General features: G+C 42.1%; 1 protein-coding gene across 1 annotated transcript in view; it reads left to right on the forward strand.

Annotated features, from left to right (window-relative positions):
• The window catches only part of SLC16A2 (solute carrier family 16 member 2), a 150,070-nt gene that overhangs the window by 124,048 nt on the left and 3,889 nt on the right, over window positions 1-22,133 (forward strand). The window contains exons 2-5 of the mRNA XM_058713551.1: window positions 10,936-11,080; window positions 14,657-15,107; window positions 16,107-16,250; window positions 21,593-21,821. Coding sequence (XP_058569534.1) covers window positions 10,936-11,080; window positions 14,657-15,107; window positions 16,107-16,250; window positions 21,593-21,821 — 969 coding nt within the window. The remainder of the gene's footprint in view (window positions 1-10,935; window positions 11,081-14,656; window positions 15,108-16,106; window positions 16,251-21,592; window positions 21,822-22,133) is intronic.

Raw genomic sequence — 22,133 nt, forward strand, 5'->3', positions numbered from 1 at the left:
CCTCACTCTCTGCCTCTCACCCACTCATGCTCTGTCTCTCTCTCAAAAATAAACATTAAAAAAATTGAACATGATCTAGCAATTGTGTTCCCTAGTATTTAACCAAATATGTCAAAAATGTTTGTCTACACAAAAATTTGCACACAAATGTTTACAGCAGATTTATTCATAATTGCCAAAATGTGGAAGCAAGCAAGTTGTCCTTCTGTAGGTGAGTTGATAAACTTTGGTACATCCAGACAATGGAATATTATTCAGTGCTAAAAAGAAATGAGCTATTAAGCCATGAAAAGACATGGAGGAAGCTTAAATGCAAATTGCTAAGTGAAAGAAGCCGATCTGAAAAGGCTACACACTATATGACTCCAACTATATAACATTCTGGAAAATGCAAAACTATGAAGACAGTAAAACAGTCAGTGGTTGCCAGTGGTTGGAAGGGTGAGGCAGGATGAATAGGTGGAGTACAGGATTTTTAGTGAAAATATTCTGTATGATACCATAATTATGGATACATGTCATTAACCAAAAAATTATATATCAAATATAATTTAAATTTTCTTTGTACAAAAGTTACCTTCAAGCCCAATCATCAGTTTTAGTTATACTGTAAATATTCAGAAAGGTCAAACAATGGTGAATAATGGTGAGTTCTAGTTGATTAAATGTCAGCAAGATGATTTGGTGACTATACATAATTTTCTCCTCTTTGACAATATACTTGAACTATGATTTTTCGGAAAATCCTGCCAGAATAAAATACATACATCATAAATGAGACATCCCATTGGCACTTTCTACTTCCCTGCCCCCTCTCTTTTTTTTTTATAACATCAGATTTATTGAGCTATAATTTACATATGGTAATATTCACTCTTTTTATATGCTCAGTTCTATGAATTTTGACAAAAGAATATCACCACCACATTAAGATATATAACATTTCATCACTACAGAAAGTTCCCTCCTGCCCTCCTGTAATGGATCCTCTCCCTACACCCATCCTTCCTCCTGGTACCCACTGATTTGTTTTTCTGTCCCCATAATTTTGTCTTTTCCAGAATTTTATGTAAATAAAATCATTTGTGTCTAGCTTCTTTCACTTACTGTAATGTCTTTGAGAATTGTTGAAGTTGTTACTGGTATCAGTAGCTCATTCCTGTTTATTGCAAAATTGTATTCCACTGTATTAATGTATTACCCACTTATTTATCCATTTACCAGTTGAAGTACATTTTGAGTTATTGCCAAGTTTTGGCAGTTATAAAAAAGGCTACCATAAACATCTAGGCATAGGTTTCTCTGGATACATAAGTTTTCACTTATTTTGGGTAAATACCTAGGAGTGGTATTTCAAGCTCATGTGGCAATTGCATGTTTAACTTTATAAGAATCTGCCAAACTGTTTTCCAAAGTTGGTATCCCATTTTGTATTCCTACCAGCAGTGCATGAGATTTCCAGTTCCTCTACATACTCCCCAGTACTAGGTATTGCAATTTCTTAAAAGCCTTTTTAGTGCATATGTAGCGGTATCTCACTGTGGCTTTAATATGCATTTCTTGAATGATTAATGATATTGAGCATATTTTCACGTGCTTAATTGACATTCAGTGTGTGTGTGTGTGTGTGTGTGTGTGTGTGTGTGTGTTTATATGTGTGAAATGTCTGTTCAAATCTTTCCTTCATGTTTTTCGTGACTGATCTCTCCTTTGAAACTTGGCAGGCCAGAAAGGCTTGGCACGATATCTTCAGTGTGCTAAACAGAAAAAATATGCAGCCGAGAATCCTTTATCCAGCAAGTCTGTCATTTAGAATAGAAGGAGAGATAAAGGTCTTCCCAAACAAACAAAAACTGAAGGAATTTGTCACAACGAAACCAGCCCTACAAGAGATCCTAAGGGGGATCCTGTGAGACAAAGTACCAGAGACATCACTACAAGCATAAAACATACAGACATCACAATGACTCTAAACCCGTATCTTTCTATAATAACACTGAATGTAAATGGATTAAATGCGCCAACCAAAAGACATAGGGTATCAGAATGGATAAAAAAACAAGACCCATCTATTTGCTGTCTACAAGAGACTCATTTTAGATCTGAGGACACCTTTAGATTGAGAGTGAGGGGATGGAGAACTATTTATCATGCTACTGGAAGCCAAAAGAAAGCTGGAGTAGCCATACTTATATCAGACAAACTAGACTTTAAATTAAAGGCTGTAACAAGAGATGAAGAAGGGCATTATATAATAATTACAGGGTCTATCCATCAGGAAGAGCTAACAATTATAAATGTCTATGCGCCGAATACTGGAGCCCCCAGATATATAAAACAATTACTCATAAACATAAGCAACCTTATTGATAAGAATGTGGTCATTGCAGGAGACTTTAACACCCCACTTACAGAAATGGATAGATCATCTAGACACACAGTCAATAAAGAAACAAGGGCCCTGAATGATACATTGGATCAGATGGACTTGACAGATCTATTTAGAACTCTGCATCCCAAAGCAACAGAATATACTTTCTTCTCGAGTGCACATGGAACATTCTCCAAGATAGATCATATACTGGGTCACAAAACAGCCCTTCATAAGTTTACAAGAATTGAAATTATACCATGCATACTTTCAGACCACAATGCTATGAAGCTTGAAATCAACCACAGGAAAAAGTCTGGAAAACCTCCAAAAGCATGGAGGTTAAAGAACACCCTACTCACGAATGAGTGGGTCAACCAGGCAATTAGAGAAGAAATTAAAAAAATATATGGAAACAAACAAAAATGAAAATACAACAATCCAAACGCTTTGGGATGCAGCGAAGGTAGTCCTGAGAGGAAAATACATTGCAATCCAGGCCTATCTCAAGAAACAAGAAAAATCCCAAATACAAAATCTAACAGCACACCTAAAGGAAATAGAAGGAGAACAGCAAAGGCAGCCTAAACCCAGCAGAAGAAGAGAAATAATACAGATCAGAGCAGAAATAAACAATATAGAATTTAAAAAAACGCTAGAGCAGATCAACGAAACCAAGAGTTGGTTTTTTGAAAAAATAAACAAAATTGACAAACCTCTAGCCAGGCTTCTCAAAAAGAAAAGGGAGATGACCCAAATAGATAAAATCATGAATGAAAATGGAATTATTACAACCAATCCCTCAGAGATACAAACAATTATCAGGGAATACTATGAAAAATTATATGCCAACAAATTGGACAACCTGGAAGAAATGAACAAATTCCTAAACACCCACACTCTTCCAAAACTCAATCAGGAGGAAATAGAAAGCTTGAACAGACCCATAACCAGCGAAGAAATTGAATCGGTTATCAAAAATCTCCCAACAAATACGAGTCCAGGACCAGATGGCTTCCCAGGGGAGTTCTACCAGACGTTTAAAGCAGAGATAATACCTATCCTTCTCAAGCTATTCCAAGAAATAGAAAGGGAAGGAAAACTTCCAGACTCGTTCTATGAAGCCAGCATTCCTTTGATTCCTAAACCAGACAGAGACCCAGGAAATAAAGAGAACTACAGGCCAATATCCCTGATGAATATGGATGCAAAAATTCTCAATAAGATACTAGCAAATCGAATTCAACAGCATATAAAAAGAATTATTCACCATGATCAAGTGGGATTCATTCCTGGGATGCAGGGCTGGTTCAACATTCGCAAATCAATCAACGTGATACATCACATTAACAAAAAAAAAGAGAAGAACCATATGATCCTGTCAATCGATGCAGAAAAGGCCTTTGACAAAATCCAGCACCCTTTCTTAATAAAAACCCTTGAGAAAGTCGGGATAGAAGGAACATACTTAAAGATCATAAAAGCCATTTATGAAAAGCCCACAGCTAACATCATCCTCAACGGGGAAAAACTGAGAGCTTTTTCCCTGAGATCAGGAACACGACAGGGATGCCCACTCTCACCGCTGTGTTTCACATAGTGCTGGAAGTTCTAGCTTCAGCAATCAGACAACAAAAGGAAATCAAAGGCATCAAAATTGGCAAAGATGAAGTCAAGCTTTCGCTTTTTGCAGATGACATGATATTATACATGGAAAATCCGATAGACTCCACCAAAAGTCTGCTAGAACTGATACATGAATTCAGCAAAGTTGCCGGATACAAAATCAACGTACAGAAATCAGTTGCATTCTTATACACTAACAATGAAGCAACAGAAAGACAAATAAAGAAACTGATCCCATTCACAATTGCACCAAGAAGCATAAAATACCTAGGAATAAATCTAACCAAAGATGTAAAAGATCTGTATGCTGAAAACTATAGAAAGCTTATGCAGGTAATTGAAGAAGATATAAAGAAATGGAAAGACATTCCCTGCTCATGGATTGGAAGAATAAATATTGTCAAAATGTCAATACTACCCAAAGCTATGTACACATTCAAGGCAATCCCAATCAAAATTGCACCAGCATTCTTCTCGAAACTAGAACAAGCAATCCTAAAATTCATATGGAACCACAAAAGGCCCCAAATAGCCAAAGTAATTTTGAAGAAGACCAAAGCAGGAGGCATCACAATCCCAGACTTTAGCCTCTACTACAAAGCTGTCATCATCAAGACAGCATGGTATTGGCATAAAAACAGACACATAGACCAATGGAATAGAATAGAAACCCCAGAACTAGACCCACAAACGTATGGCCAACTCATCTTTGACAAAGCAGGAAAGAACATCCAATGGAAAAAAGACAGTCTCTTTAACAAATGGTGCTGGGAGAACTGGACAGCAACATGCAGAAGGTTGAAACTAGACCACTTTCTCACACCATTCACAAAAATAAACTCAAAATGGATAAAGGACCTGAATGTGAGACAGGAAACCATCAAAACCTTAGAGGAGAAAGCAGGAAAAGACCTCTCTGACCTCAGCCGTAGTAATCTCTTACTCAGCACATCCCCAAAGGCAAGGGAATTAAAAGCAAAAGTGAATTACTGGGACCTTATGAAGATAAAAAGCTTCTGCACAGGAAAGGAAACAACCAACAAAACTAAAAGCAACCAACGGAATGGGAAAAGATATTTGCAAATGACACATCGGACAAAGGGCTAGTATCCAAAATCTATAAAGAGCTCATCAAACTCCACACCCGAAAAACAAATAACCCAGTGAAGAAATGGGCAGAAAACATGAATAGACACTTCTCTAAAGAAGACATCCGGATGGCCAACAGGCACATGAAAAGATGCTCAACGTCGCTCCTTATCAGGGAAATACAAATCAAAACCACACTCAGATACCACCTCACGCCAGTCAGAGTGGCCAAAGTGCACAAATCAGCAGACTATAGATGCTGGAGAGGATGTGGAGAAACAGGAACCCTCTTGCACTGTTGGTGGGAATGCAAATTGGTGCAGCCGCTCTGGAAAGCAGTGTGGAGGTTCCTCAGAAAATTAAAAGTAGACCTACCCTATGACCCAGCAATAGCACTGCTAGGAATTTATCCAAGGGATACAGGAGTACAGATGCATAGGGGCACTTGTACCCCAATGTTTATAGCAGCACTCTCAACAATAGCCAAATTATGGAAAGAGCCTAAATGTCCATCAATTGATGAAGGGATAAAGAAATTGTGGTTTATATACACAATGGAATACTACGTGGCAATGAGAAAAAATGAAACATGGCCTTTTGTAGCAACGTGGATGGAACTGGAGAGTGTGATGCTAAGTGAAATAAGCCATACAGAGAAAGACAGATACCATATGGTTTCACTCTTATGTGGATCCTGAGAAACTTAACAGGAACCCATGTGGGAGGGGAAGGAAAAAAAAAAGAGGTTAGAGTGGGAGAGAGCCAAAGCATAAGAGACTGTTAAAAACTGAGAACAAACTGAGGGTTGATGGGGGGTGGGAGGGAGGGCAGGGTGGGGGATGGGTATTGAGGAGGGCACCTGTTGGGATGAGCACTGGGTGTTGTATGGAAACCAATTTGACAGTAAATTTCATATATTAAAAAATATAATTTAAAAAAAAAAAGAGTGAAAACATAAAAAAAAAAAAATGGATAAAGGACCTGAATGTGAGACAGGAAACCATCAAAACCTTAGAGGAGAAAGCAGGAAAAGACCTCTCTGACCTCAGCCGTAGTAATCTCTTACTCAGCACATCCCCAAAGGCAAGGGAATTAAAAGCAAAAGTGAATTACTGGGACCTTATGAAGATAAAAAGCTTCTGCACAGGAAAGGAAACAACCAACAAAACTAAAAGCAACCAACGGAATGGGAAAAGATATTTGCAAATGACACATCGGACAAAGGGCTAGTATCCAAAATCTATAAAGAGCTCATCAAACTCCACACCCGAAAAACAAATAACCCAGTGAAGAAATGGGCAGAAAACATGAATAGACACTTCTCTAAAGAAGACATCCGGATGGCCAACAGGCACATGAAAAGATGCTCAACGTCGCTCCTTATCAGGGAAATACAAATCAAAACCACACTCAGATACCACCTCACGCCAGTCAGAGTGGCCAAAGTGCACAAATCAGCAGACTATAGATGCTGGAGAGGATGTGGAGAAACAGGAACCCTCTTGCACTGTTGGTGGGAATGCAAATTGGTGCAGCCGCTCTGGAAAGCAGTGTGGAGGTTCCTCAGAAAATTAAAAGTAGACCTACCCTATGACCCAGCAATAGCACTGCTAGGAATTTATCCAAGGGATACAGGAGTACAGATGCATAGGGGCACTTGTACCCCAATGTTTATAGCAGCACTCTCAACAATAGCCAAATTATGGAAAGAGCTTAAGTGCCCGTCAACTGATGAATGGATAAAGAAATTGTGGTTTATATACACAATGGAATACTACGTGGCAATGAGAAAGAATGAAATATGGCCTTTTGTAGCAACGTGGATGGAACTGGAGAGTGTGATGCTAAGTGAAATAAGCCATACAGAGAAAGACAGATACCATATGGTTTCACTCCTATGTGGATCCTGAGAAACGTAACAGAAACCCATGGGGGAGGGGAAGGAAAAAAAAAAAAAAAGAGGTTAGAGTGGGAGAGAGCCAAAGCATAAGAGACTGTTCCCTCATGTTTTAACCTGGATTGCTTGCTTTATTGTTGAGTTGTGAGAGTCAACACTGTGTTCTGGATACCAGTCTCTTATCAGACCTATGTGCTGTAAATATTTTCCCCAGCCTGTGGCTTGCTTTTTACACTTTGATAACAGTATTTATCAGAAGTTTTAAACTTTGATAAAGTCTGATGTATCAATGTTTTTCTTTTATGGATCATACTTTTTGTTAATATCTGTGAAATCTTTGCCTAATTAAAGGTCAGAAAGATTTTCTCCTATACTTTGTTCTGTAAGTTTTTTAGTTTTAAGTTTTACATATAAGCCTATGATCCATTTGTATTAATTTTTGTATATGGTGTGACTATTGGTATTTATAAAGCTCTCTTAAATATGATTATCTCTGATTATTATTTATTTTTGTTAATATTCGTTTATTTTTGAGAGAGAGAAAGAGAGACGGAGCATGAGCAAGGGAGGGGCAGCGAGAGAGGGAGATACAGAATCCAAAGCAGGCTCCAGGCTCTGAGCTGTCAGCACAGAGCCCGTTGCGGGGCTCGAACCCACAAAACGTCAGATCATGACCCGAGTTGAAGTTGGATGCTCAACCGACTGAGCCATCCAGGTGCCCCACCTCTGATTATTATTTAAAAGAAAACTTGGGGACGTCTGGGTGGCTCAGTCGGTTAAGTGCCCAACTTCGGCTCAGGTCATGATATCACAGTTCGTGGGTTCAAGCCCTGTGTTGGGCTCTGTGCTGACAGCCTGGAACCTGGGGCCTGCTTCAGATTCTGTGACTCCCTCTTTCTCTGCCCCTCCCCTGTTTGTGCTCTGTCTCTCTCTCTCAAGAATAAATAAGCATTTAGCATAACACTCTCCAGTTCCATCCACATTGCTACAAAGGGCCATATTTCATTCTTTCTCATTGCCACGTAGTATTCCATTGTGTATATAAACCACAATTTCTTTATCCATTCATCAGTTGATGGACATTTAGGCTCTTTCCATAATTTGGCTATTGTTGAGAGTGCTGCTATAAACATTGGGGTACAAGTGCCCCTATGCATCAGTACTCCTGTATCCCTTGGGTAAATTCCTAGCAGTGTTACTGCTGGGTCATAGGGTAGATATGCTAAGTGAAATAAGCCATACAGAGAAAGACAGATACCATATGTTTTCAGTCTTATGTGGATCCTGAGAAACTTAACAGAAACACATGGAGGAGAGGAAGGGAAAAAAAAGAGGTTAGAGTGGGAGAGAGCCAAAGCATAAGAGACTCTTAAAATCTGAGAACAAACTGAGGGTTGATGGAGGTGGGAGGGAGGGGAGGGTGGGTGATGGGTATTGAAGAGGGCATATTTTGGGATGAGCACTGGGTGTTGTATGGAAACCAATTTGACAATAAATTTCATATATTGAAAAAAAAAGAATAAGTAAGCATTAAAAAAAAGAAAACTTGGAGGAAGGCACATCGGGAATTTTAATCCTTATTTTACAGATGAGAAAACTGAGGATTAGAGAAGTGCTGTGTGACTTGCTCAAGGTCCCACGGCTGATAAGAAGTGAAATTGCACAGCAAGAGGTAAAATTGTGATGAGAGACTTCAGGTTTCCTGCTGTCCCAGGCCGGTACTTTTGAAGCCAGGCAGCTAGGACTCACGTTAGTTCCCTGGAAAGCAAAGATTCCCAATGGAAATCTGAGCAACCAATTAGGCACTGAGATAAGAGACACAAATGGTGGACTAGCCCTGACCAAACTCAGACTGCACTTCTCTGACTGGCTTTGGGTTATACAACTGAAGAGAGCCAGAAGCTGGCCTGGCACCATGCTCAGGTGATACTCAATGAATGGTTGTTTTTTTGTTTTTTGTTTTGAGAGAGAGAGAGAGAGAGAGAGAGAGAGTGTTGGGGAGAGGGGAAGAGGAAGAGAGAATCAAGCAGGCTCCATACCCAGTGCAGAGCCCAATGCAGGGCTCAATTCCACAACCCTGGGATCATGACCTGAGCCAAAGTCAAGAGTTGGGTGCTCAACTGACTGAGTCACCCAGGCTCCCCTCAATGAATGCTTTTAGATGATGATGATTGATGATGATGATGATGATGATGATGATTTGGAAAACGGTCAGACGAGAGCTCTGAAAGTAATTACAGAGTTAGAAATAGAAGCTAAGGGAAAAAGTTAAGGAAACTAATATTACTTAGACTAGAAAAGAGGCCAAAGAAGAAACTTGATAACAGCTTTAAAAGAAAAAAAAAAAAACTTGAGCTTTCTGAGGGCTAAGCAAAGGGAAATGGACTAGAAGAATCTAAGTAAAAGGGTAAATTTCTTTCTTCCTGTTGAGGATTGTTATGGACACTTAAGAGCATTTATAAACATAATAAACTCTTTTTATTTGAGCTTAGAGTCAGGGATTTGCCAAACATGGGCTCTGATGAAGGATTTCAGCATGAGGGTTGCATGACCTCTTGCACAGTGTCCTTAGAAATCTCTGGGTGGCTCCTAAATCTGCCCTATGTCCTCATACAATTTGAGGAGGCCTTTGTGGACTTCCCTGCTCCTTAGTCTTAGCATCTTTACAGGACTGTTCCAATGCCCAACACAAACCTTACTTTAGCTCCTCAAGGCTTAATTAATTCCCATACTCCTTGGCCCTGAAGCCAAGTGGAACAATGCTCAAGGCTATAAATTTGGCTCAGCATGCCCAGAAGGGCCTAAAATGCTGGCTAGTCCAAATATGATACCAATTCTTAAATCCCCTGTTTTATATCTAGCATCTGCTTGCACACCTCCAATTATGGGAAGCTTCATTCATCCCCATAGAAGACATAATACAATGAACTTTGGACTAGGAATAAGGAGAATTGGGTTTGAGTCCCAGCTCTGCCACTAACTTGCTGTGTGATTTTTGGCAAGTCCCTTCACATTTATGGACCTATTTCTTTATCAGTAAAATGGTAGTGGAGGAATCTCTTTGTTTTAGTTTATGTTGGTTTCATTGCTGTAACAAATGGCCCTCAAAAATTCAGTGACAAGAAGTTTGTTTCTTTTTTTAAATTTTTTATTAAAAAAATTTTAATGTTTATTTTTGAGACAGAAAGAGAGAGAGCATGAGTGGGGGAGGGGTAGAGAACGAGGGAAACACAGAATCTGAATCAGGCTCCAGGCTCTGAGCTATCAGCACAGAGCCTGATGCAGGGCTCAAACTCATGGACCATGAGATCATGACCTGAGCCTAAATCAGACACTTAACCAACTGAGCCACCCAGACACCCCTGTTTATTTCCTATGCAATATTCATGGAAGGGGTTCCAGATTAGAGAGAGAACTTTGCTCCATGTAATTTTCTAGGGACCCAGACAGAACTGATGGCAGTTCTTCCAGTCTTAATACATGGCTTGCAAGATGACTTTGCAGTTGTAGCTCACAGGAAAGCAGAAATATCATGGGAGTTTTTTTATGGTCCAGGCCTGGAAGTGGTGTGTATCACTTTTATCCACACTGTATTGGTCAGAATTCAGTCATATGGTCATACCAAAGTGTTTGACCAAAGTGGTGGAGAAATGGAGTGCAGCCATGTGGTGGCTAGCTAGAAGGTCCCACCATAGACTTGATGATCTCTAAAGGCCCTCTGCCCCAGCTCTGAAGCTCTGGGTATGTTTATTAACTAGACTCCTGGTTCCCACATTGCCCTGCCACAAGTGCTTTGAAAATCACCTAACTTCTCTGACCATTAGGGACTAGAAGGATGGCAATGAGGCAAATGCAATGACCCCTGTGAAAGGTCAGAGAAGAACTGAGATACCAACTGCACCACCAGGTACCACATTAAGTTAAGTTGTCTTTGTGCTTCTTTTCTCTGCAGCCTGGGTAGGAGCCCTCTCAATGGGCATGATCTTCTTCTGTTCTCCCATTGTGAGTATATTCACTGATCGTTTGGGCTGCCGAATCACAGCAACTGCAGGGGCTGCTGTCGCTTTCATAGGCCTCCATACCAGCTCCTTCACCAGGTAAGGCTAGGAGTTGCTGGCCATTTGCCCAAGGCTGAAGGTTGGCTTCTTTCTGGGCTTCAACTAGGGATACTCATTGAAGAATCCTCTGTGGTCCTTTCCATGTAGAGTTCTCAAGACTCTGCTCCTGAGAATCATTGTACAATGGGATTCATCTAGGTAGGTTCTCCAGGACACATTGATATATAATATCCCCAAAAGAGGACCCAAGAGTTCCAAAGTGGTGGGTGGAGCCTAAGCTTGAGAGTTCATGAAACTGGGCCTAAGTCCACTTTTGGCCACTAAATGGCTATGGAACAATATATTAGTACCATTCCCGTATCTGGGCCTCAGTTTCTATATCTGTAACATGAGGGAGTTAGACCAGATGGTCTTTTCAGGTCTCTTCCAGCTCTGCCATTCTATTCCCTCTTCCATGTGCCACACAATGCATGACCTCACTTGCCTTCCTGGAAATGAGCTTCTGGAGTGAATCCATGTGAAACACCTACCATTACAGGATTCCTGAGGGAATCTTATATTGAAAAAGAAGTCAGCTGAGCCCAAGGCTGTTCAGCATTTCTGGCTCCTTTCCAGGTATTTTTGGCTGCCAATGTATGGATAATTTGGGAAAGAAAAAAATCATGTCTTGGGCATACGAAAGGATGTTTAGCAGCATCCCCCACTGGGGTATAGACCTAGCACCCAGCTACCCAGCTAGGCCTAGGCTAACCTCAAACTCCAGTACAGTTGGTCCTACTGGCAAAACTTGGTAGTATCAGGCAAGAAGCAGGCTATAAGTTAATGTTCTGGTTTCTTTCTGCCAATCCTGCAGGATCATGTCTGCAGGCGAGGGGAGAAGTAAAAACCCTCCACCATGCCCTGAGAAATATGGGATTCCTAAAGAAGTCTGTTGGCTTTCAGCCAAAGATGCTTTGGAAGTTGTTATACCTCCTACTTCCAATCTTCCTGGGCTGGTGTATGAAAATGCTGGCCTGGAGACATGGGTAACTTGTCAGAGACTTGTTTTCTGAGCTTGGCTCACCAGAGAAGGACTATGGTTATGCTCTCTAAGCCTAAGGTTCCACTCAGAGTGGAGAATGACAATTGTGTTCTGCCACAACTGGGCCCTCTGAGGGGGATCCAGCTTTCCTTATGACTTGAGCATTTCTGGCTACTCAGCCTACCCTCCAGCAGAGCTTGTATATGACCTACAATGATTTCTTGGCTTCATCCCATCCAATTGGGACAGAGGAGGGGAAAACCATGTTCTTCTTGGAATGTGCTCAGCCCTCCTATGGCAGCAGCTCCAAGCCCTTTCAGAATCCCTCTGGTGGTTGGCCTCATTTGCCCTCAGTAAGCTGGTGCCTGGCCCCTTGAGAGAAGGAGCTAGGCCTCAGAAGTGGCTCCAGTCTTGGCACTACACAGCAGAGATCTGTTTTTTAAGGTTGAGCTGAGCAAAGTATAAACAAATTAGCAACATACGGATCCCATTTCTCTTCCAATACACGTGAGCTCGGTTACAGGAGGGGAAGGAGCTTAGATGTATTTTTTTCTGGAATTCTTCTTTAGGCACATTGGAGTAGGCATTCTGTTTTCCAGCCCCGGCACATTGGAGTAGGCATTCTGTTTTCCAGCCCCTAAGCCCTTCCCCACCCCCTTTGCCTTTTCTGTAATAACATCTTTAGAGCCAAGAAACTTTCTGAATGGCTTCATGTCTGTTGGGAAAGTGGTTCTGCTTGTGACTAGAGCTCCAAGTCTTCCTTCCTGTTGTCTGAATTTGGGCTCTGAGTTCCATTGGATGACATGAGGTGGGACAGAGTGCATTCAGGGCTGGAGATGCCTTGTCAAGCCTATTCAGGGGCTTCCTTCCTTCCTTGAGGCCCAGATAGAAACAGATCCATCAGATAGCACTCTGAACCAAATCCCATGTTTTGCCCCCACTTGCCCTCTCCTTGAAGGTCTACTTTAGACCTTCCTAACTCCTCTCCCTTACACAAGGTCCCCAGACCAAGCCAATCCCAAAAAATCTGACAGAAGAGGAGCAGTTAGTTTAGCTATGTGTTCCAAGTGGAGGCAACACTTTTGAAACCAAAGCTTTGCTCATATCCAGTGAATGTAAGCAGGTGAGAAGCAACCTTTCCATTTGTAATGACACGGTTGGAACTAGAGAATACAATGCTAAGTGAAATAAGTCAGTCAGAGAAAGACAAATACCATATGATTTCACCCATATGTGGAATTTAAGAAACAAAAAAAAAATGAGCAAAGGTGGGAAAAAAGAGGGAGAGAGGCAAACCAAGAAACAGACTCTAAACTACAGAGACCAAATTGATGGTTACTAGAGGAGAAGTTGTTCAGGGGATCAGTTAAATAGGTGATGATTAAGGAATGCACTTGTTATTATGAGCATTGGGTGTTATATGGAAGTGTTGAATCATTATATTGTACACCCAAAACTAATGTTATACTATGTTAATTGGAATTTAAATAAAAACTTAAAAACAAAGAAAAGCAATGGTGATGCAGTTGTCTTACAACTGTTGAGTGTTAATACATCATCTCTGCAGCATAGACCTAGTGCTTTAGTATAAGGACTGGGTCCATCTACAGGGACCAACCGCTTGACCATGGAGAGTATTAATTAATTAAGTGGTCAGATAAGAACTGTTGTAAAATATGTGGTGTCTTCAAAAAGAAAACAAAATTCCTCATTAGGTTGTGCGAATATTATCTAAGGGCAGATGGCTGGCCAAGGTAACCTTCCCATGGCCTTTACTCTTTCGAAACTTTGCCTTCTGTTACAGAGGCTGATGGCCACAGCAAAACATAAGAGTTTTAAGCCAGAACCTATCTTACTTGGCCAGGCCCACAACTTCTTTGAGGCTCCACTTCCCATCAAGCAACTAGGCTACTCTGAGAGGCTAATCCATATCATGTCCAGCAACAGGAACAAGGCTCTGGAAGTTAAAGGGACTCCTTACTTCAGGATCCCCAGAGAGATCATCTAGGACCTATAGTAAAGGGTCATGGGATATCCAGACCTTGGGCAGGGTTGGAGATAAGGTGTCTCTCAGCCATTTTCTGAAATATTAAGGGCCCCTACCATGGAAAAAGGTAGTAGAGTCCCATGGAGGATCTTGACTTTCCAGGATCTTGGCTTCTTGCAGACTTTTGTTACTTGGGATAAAGCTTTGGCTATCAGCCATGGTGTCTAGGTGAGCAGTAGGTGAAACTGTTCTAAGGCCCTGTCTTACTCCTTATAGTCTCTTATCCAGCCATTGCATAGGTTGATTCTGGCATTCTTTTGAACGATTCTCTCTGATTGGGTACTATGATTCAAACTAGAGTCATACAGACCAAGAGTCAAGTCCAAGTTTCCTGATCCTGTTATGCTACATTGGGTGAATTAGTTCTCTGAGCCTCTGTCTCCCTATCTGCATTATTAAGTCCTGTTCCTTGTCTTTTCTGAGGGTAAGTGGCAAGTGGGGCTGTGGGTTAAGGGTGGGGGTATGCAGGTCTCAGGAGGGTGAAGGGAAAGGGCAGACAGATTCCTGGTCAGGCTGCTGAGAATAGTTCTTGGTGTTTCTCCCACAGCTCATTAAGCCTGCGTTATTTCACCTATGGGATTCTCTTTGGTTGTGGCTGTTCCTTCGCCTTTCAGCCATCTCTCGTCATCCTCGGCCACTACTTCCAACGCCGCCTGGGTTTGGCCAATGGTGTGGTGTCTGCTGGAAGTAGCATCTTCTCCATATCCTTTCCTCTTCTCATCAAAACACTGGGGGCTAAGATCAAGCTCGCCCAAACCTTCCAGGTGCTGAGTACCTTCATGTTTATTCTTACCCTGCTTTCACTCACCTACCGGCCACTCCTACCCAGTTCTCAGGACACCCCAAACAAGAGAGGTGTCCACACCCTGTGCCAACGCATCCTGGTTCAGCTTAGAAAGTACTTCAACATGCGAGTGTTCCGCCAACGTACCTACCGCATCTGGGCCTTCGGGATTGCTGCTGCTGCCCTCGGCTACTTCGTTCCCTATGTACACCTGGTAAGGAAAATTAGGGTGGGCCCAACTTACCTCTAAGAAGCTGCCCTTGGCCTGCCTGAAGTCCAGAGAATAGAGGTGGAGGACACTAGAAGGGCAGATCGGGGACCTTCGGAAAAAGAGACCAAACAGTGTTTGAAGATACCCAAAGCGGGAAAGAACACAGACTGAGGGAAGATCTCAATGGGAAATGGGTAGAATTCATAAAAGGAAAGTCCATGCCTGTTTCCCCCTTGATAAATCTAGATAGATTTTTCCCCCTTGATAAATCTAGATAGATTTTCAAGAGAAGATAAGCATCATTGGGATTGAGAAGACTGGCTGAGATGACCCAAGGGCAGGGTTTTCTAAGAGTGTGTTCTGTGAAATGCTGGTCTTTGTGGTCAAATGATTTGTTTAGGAAACAACGTACAATCAGTCTCTCCAGCTTCATATTGTCACAATCTTTTAAAGGTACCAAAAAATCAAGCAGTAAAAGAAACCCACTTAGCTTCATTTAACCATTATCCACCCAAATTATACTGCCATAGAACTGTTGGTTATAGTCCAGATATTATCTTCCATAGATCTTGTGTTTCTTAAAACACATGTCTGGAAATTTTACATGGAAGTTAGTCCTCTCCCCTGGTGACCTGCTGTTGCCCCAGGGTATCAATTATTGGTCAGGGAATGGGGAGATTTGGGGGGAGCCCTTGGGTTTTCTTAGTTGTTAAGGCTGTATTCTGTCCTTCAAGCCAGGGCTTGGAGATACCCACTCCCCTTAGCTGTTTCTCAGAAGCCCAGAATCCAAAAAGCCAAGGGATATGAAGCCTTTTAAGCAATTAGAAGTATCCAGAAAGCTTGTTCTGGATCTAGGGCTACAAAGGAGGGGGTTGAAGGGAAGGGAGCTCTTGCTGTGGTCCAGGAAAGCAAGCAGTAGGGGGTTCTGGATATACCAACAGTTAACCAGTCAGCTCCTTTTCTTCCCCCTGTCCTTGGGGGTCCTGGTGTTATGCTTTTCAGATGAAATATGTGGAAGAGGAATTCTTGGAAATCAAGCAGACCTGGGTGCTCTTGGTGTGTATTGGGGCTACCTCAGGTCTTGGGCGTCTTGTGTCGGGCCGTGTCAGTGACTCCATTCCTGGACTTAAGAAGATCTACTTGCAGGTGAGTGTTACCACCTTGCCCTGATCAGAGTGGTGTGGGGAGGAAAAGCCTGCCACAGATGCTAGGTTACCCCCAGCCTTTGGGATAGAATGGTAGGTCGTATCATTACTATGCCCTGGGCCCCAGCTCTGACACAACTTTGTTGTTCAGCATGGGAAAGTCAATCAAATTCCCCAAGCTTCAGTTTGCTTGGCTTTCAAATGAAGACAGTCATCTTTGTTCTGCCTCCTTCATCAATATGGAGTAAGGATCCAGTGAGAGCACTGTGTAAATCGAACCTATAAGAACACTTACAAGAAAGCATTTATTAATAATGGTTCATCCATCTGAAATAGGAAACCTGAGGCTGGGAGTTAGATGCTGACCCCCATTGAGGACTGATCTCCTTGCTACTCCATACTCTCTTGGAAGGTCTTGGGCATCTATAGTACTCTGTGGCCCAGTGTTTCTCTCCTCTAAGCCAGCACGACCAAGTCAATCACTTCTTACATTTCCAGAGTTACTTGCACCAAGCATTGGCTCTCAAATATTATCCTCTTGATGGACGCAAAAATAGTGCCAGAAAACACAACCTTACTTCCCCTCTCTGGGCCTCACTTTCCTCATTTGTACAATAAGAATAATTCTTGCCCTTCTTATCTTACCTTACAGAGTATCAAAAGAAATATAGGTGTAACCAGGATTTGGGAAGTAAAAAACTGTTATAGCCATGCAAGATTTTAATCCTTTCGACAGTAACACAGTGCATCGTATTGTGGGCAGTTTCTTTCTTTTTCTTTTTTCTTTTTTTTTTTTTTTTTACTTTTTTTAAAAAATTTTTTTAATATATGAAATTTATTGTCAAATTGGTTTCCATACAACACCCAGTGCTCATCCCAAAAGGTGCCCTCCTCAATACCCATCATCCACCCTCCCCTCCCTCCCACCCCCCATCAACCCTCAGTTTGTTCTCAGTTTTTAACAGTCTCTTATGCTTTGGTTCTCTCCCACTCTAACCTCTTTTTTTTTCCTTCCCCTCCCCCATGGGTTTCTGTTACGTTTCTCAGGATCCACATAAGAGTGAAACCATATGGTATCTGTCTTTCTCTGTATGGCTTATTTCACTTAGTATCACACTCTCCAGTTCCATCCACGTTGCTACAAAGGGCCATATTTCATTCTTTCTCATTGCCACGTAGTATTCCATTGTGTATATAAATCACAATTTCTTTATCCATTCATCAGTTGATGGACATTTAGGCTCTTTCCATAATTTGGCTATTGTTGAGAGTGCTGCTATAAACATTGGGGTACAAGTGCCCCTATGCATCAGTACTCTTGTATCCCTTGGGTAAATTCCTAGCAGTGCTATTGCTGGGTCATAAGGTAGGTCTATTTTTAATTTTCTGAGGAACCTCCACACTGCTTTCCAGAGCGGCTGCACCAATTTGCATTCCCACCAACAATGCAAGAGGGTTCCCGTTTCTCCACATCCTCGCCAGCATCTATATTCTCCTGATTTGTTCATTTTGGCCACTCTGACTGGCGTGAGGTGATATCTGAGTGTGGTTTTGATTTGTATTTCCCTGATAAGGAGCGACGTTGAACATCTTTTCATGTGCCTGTTGACCATCCGGATGTCTTCTTTAGAGAAGTGTCTATTCATGTTTTCTGCCCATTTCTTCACTGGGTTATTTGTTTTTTGGGTGTGGAGTTTGGTGAGCTCTTTATAGATTTTGGATACTAGCCCTTTGTCCGATATGTCATTTGCAAATATCTTTTCCCATTCCGTTAGTTGCCTTTTAGTTTTGTTGGTTGTTTCCTTTGCTGTGCAGAAGCTTTTTATCTTCATAAGGTCCCAGTAATTCACTTTTGCTTTTAATTCCCTTGCCTTTGGGGATGTGTCGAGTAAGAGATTGCTACGGTTGAGGTCAGAGAGGTCTTTTCCTGCTTTCTCCTCTAAGGTTTTGATGGTTTCCTGTCTCACATTCAGGTCCTTTATCCATTTTGAGTTTATTTTTGTGAATGGTGTGAGAAAGTGGTCTAGTTTCAACCTTGTGCATGTTGCTGTCCAGTTCTCCCAGCACCATTTGTTAAAGAGACTGTCTTTTTTCCATTGGATGTTCTTTCCTGCTTTGTCAAAGATGAGTTGGCCATACGTTTGTGGGTCTAGTTCTGGTGTTTCTATTCTATTCCCTTGGTCTATGTGTCTGTTTTTGTGCCAATACCATGCTGTCTTGATGATGACAGCTTTGTAGTAGAGGCTAAAGTCTGGGATTGTGATGCCTCCTGCTTTGGTCTTCTTCTTCAAAATTACTTTGTGGGCAGTTTCTGTGTGAACTGAGCTCTGGTCTGGCTTGGGACTACTGCTTAAGCTGTCTGTCTTTGTCTACCTGACAGCACTACTGCCTCTCTGACCCTTGCTCATGCTTTTTGCTCCTGCAGCTTGGTTTACCACAATGTTTTCCACCAATGTGGAACCCTGGGAAGGGACAACATCAGCCCTTCAAAACATGTGGTCACAAATAATCCATTAAGAAGGTGGCTGAGTTCTGACTCTCCTGGAGAAGCCCTAAAAGCACTTCCAAGGGGCCCTGACTATTCTCATAGTAGGGATTGCTCTGTCTTCTGACAGCTTCAAGTGTTTTCCTAAATATTCTACGATGTCTTAGACAAGAATATGATTAAGGATTTCTGTTGTGTTTAACTTTTGTGTTAGATTTGCAAAAGCTGGTGAATCTTCTTTGTCAGAGCTGGGGGTGACCTTGTGGTTTATCCAGTCCAACCTCTCATTACACAGAAACTGAGAGAAAGACTCATACAGACAGTCATGGCAAAGTTGAATTCATATGTAGCACTTTTCTCATATTTCACTTTATACTAAGTGATGGGTGGTAGAGCCATGTCCTAGAGATAAGTAACTTGACCAAAGTCAACTCAAAAGACTGTGATTGAGATAAACCAGTTATGAAATTTTGAATTCCAGGGCAAATATCAGGAATTGCCTTCTCTGGGTGGCTTTTTGTATAGGAGAATGTATGTCTTTTTCAGCTTCTTCCACATGCCACCCCTGTAGGTCTTCCCTGTCAGTATCAGCAGCTCCAAGATGCTAACAGTGCTGGCATTGGGCCAGGACTTTATCTTGAGGAAAAGAGCAGCCCCTATCTAGCCATATAGCTCATTTCTCATTACAGTCCCTAGGAGAGAAGTAGGGCCCAAGCAGCTTTTGCTGTCTATTGTGTAAAGTTCCAAGGGAGGTGGAGGCATTAACTAGTCAGAAACAGAACTAGTCTTAGGGCCCAGTGCTTCTGCTGATCACTTCCCCTACCCACCCAACATTCTCTCCCCTTTTCCAGTCTTACTTGATCCAACTTTGCCACTTAGAGTAATATAAAATAATCTTAGAATGTTATAGCTGAAATATATCTTTATCAATTATAGTCCAACTGCCTCATTTTACAAATTGAGGAACTGAGGCTTAGAAAGGGAAAGATGAGTCCAAACTCATCTTTCTGGCAAGTGTCTCAGGCTAAGAACACAAGACAATGGATAAACTTCTCTTGAGCTGCTCAAGATACTCCATCACAGGAATTTTCCTCCCTTTCTCCCTGGGTCAGATACAGGAGTATAGGCTTGGGAGAGGAAAGGAGTGTACATAACTCCAGGTTCTGAAGAGATACCCACTAGACCTTGTAGTTCTTACTATTGGAAAAGACAGGCACATGTATCTGATATACAGACTTCCCCTTGACAGTCTGTTAGAAAAGAAATGGTGACAGCCTGCAGGACAGCCTCACTTTGGGCCAATTCTTGAGGTCTGATTCTCAGTTTAAAGAGAGATTTTTAATTTCCGAACTTTTCAAGGCCTCATGGAGGATGTTAAGCAGCAGCTAGATACAATAAGTAGTAATTGGAGATGACAGAAATCAGTTAATGGGATCCTCTGTATTGTATAACGCTATTAACTCTTAGTTGCCATACCATTATGGCTTGGTTGATAGGTGGATCTGGTTTTATCTTCTAGTTGTGCATGAATCTCCTAGAGGACGAGCTGGAATATCAGGGTTCTTATTCCTAGATTCCACCTAGCTATCCCAAAACAGCCTAGGCAAAGTTCAAAAAGTTTTCTAGCAAAGAGATTTCCTCACATGACATGTCCAGGACATTTCTTATCCTCTCTGAAAACCAACCAATCAACCTAACAAACCCACTGCCAGTACAACACAAAATCTTTAGGGCTTGAAACAGCCTTGACCCTCCTATCCCATCCATGTGGTGATTTGGTTATTTACCCTTACTCTGTGGTCACTTACACTTCCTGGGTAAGTTTACCCTCCTGTGTGAAGCATTAGAAAATCCTGGGTCCTGTTAAGGCTTTGGTAAACAGATCAGGTCTTACCCCTGACCCTGGGATGACCTGGCTCTGCTGGCTACAGTGGGTGAGAGGAGGGGGTTTATTTCCCTGCCTGCAGCCCAGGTCTTCAGTCTGGCTCACTGACACAGGTTGCAGATGACCTTAATCAAAAGACCAACTGTGTTTCCAGTTGCTCTTCTCTCTTTTGAGTGGGAAAAACCAGCCTCTGGAAAGGCAGCTTCTTTGTTTTAGAATCATTTTGCTCAGCCCAAAGAAAGCCCAGTGGCTAGTCAGTGCCCCTGAACTTGTTTCAGCTCCCTAGACCCCCTCCTAGTGTCTTGGATCTCCTTAAAGTCCCCTTTTTTGTCTTTGCATGGTACCCAACCAAGTCCAGAGGACCCCACAGCCATGCTGAGATGGGTGGTGTGTCTCATGTCCTAAATCATAAGGAACCTGGGTGAACCTCCCAATGGTCTTCTTCATGCCAAGGTGTTTTCTAAAAGTGGCCACCCAATAAATGAGCACTGCATCCTTTCTTATTTCATAAAGCTCTGCCTTCCATTCATGCCCCCATCTAATCATCATTCAAGTTATCCTCATTTCCTTCTCTTCCTCTTCTCAGACCTTACTTGGATCTGAGAACACCAGCATGATCTGATCCCAGACCCTAATACCTGGGCAGCCAAACACAAGATCAGAACAACAGCAATTTCTTTTAGCTTAGAGTCCAGTGAAAAGACAACTTCTTAAGGGTGGGGCCATGCCCCTTACCTTTTTAAAAAATGTTGATGGAATCACAGTTAAGTAGGGACTGTCTTAAAAACTTTGAATCTTTCAGTGCAGGACTTAGAAAGGGCCTACGTAAGTATTTAGCCCAACTGCTTTCTCTGTTGACACTCCCTGTCCTATTTTATAGATGGTAGAAATGAAACCCTGAGAAAGGAGATATGATTTGCTATGTGGTCTTGACTGACAAGCACAACATGACCTAAGGTCCTTGCTCCTCCAGGTCATCTCCTTCCTGCTCCTGGGCCTGATGTCCATGATGATTCCCCTGTGCCGGGGCTTTGGGGGCCTCATCGTTGTTTGCCTCTTCCTGGGCCTGTGTGATGGCTTCTTCATCACCATCATGGCCCCCATCGCATTTGAGCTGGTGGGCCCAATGCAGGCCTCACAGGCAATTGGCTACCTCCTTGGCATGATGGCCCTGCCGATGATTGCTGGGCCCCCCATTGCAGGTGAGGCTGATACTACAGGGAGGGCATGAGTGTGGGAGTCCTGTCTTCCCTGGGCCCTAGCAATCCTGAATACCTCTGCTGTAAGTCCTTTTTTTACTCTTATTCTCTATTTAAGCAGCCTTGTCAAAGTGTATGAAACCTCTTACCTCTATTAGTGGAAGAGGTTAACTACAGTATATGTACATGGATTCATTTTTTGGGAACGGGCTGTTCATGGCTATCTGTTTCAGTGGGGTTTATTTTAGACAGCCTGGATGATTCCAGGAGGGTAAAGAGAGAAATGGGTTTGGCTTTTTGATCATTCTATTGGTT

The sequence above is a fragment of the Neofelis nebulosa genome, chromosome X (genome assembly GCF_028018385.1).
Source record: "Neofelis nebulosa isolate mNeoNeb1 chromosome X, mNeoNeb1.pri, whole genome shotgun sequence".
Taxonomy (NCBI): domain Eukaryota; kingdom Metazoa; phylum Chordata; class Mammalia; order Carnivora; family Felidae; genus Neofelis; species Neofelis nebulosa.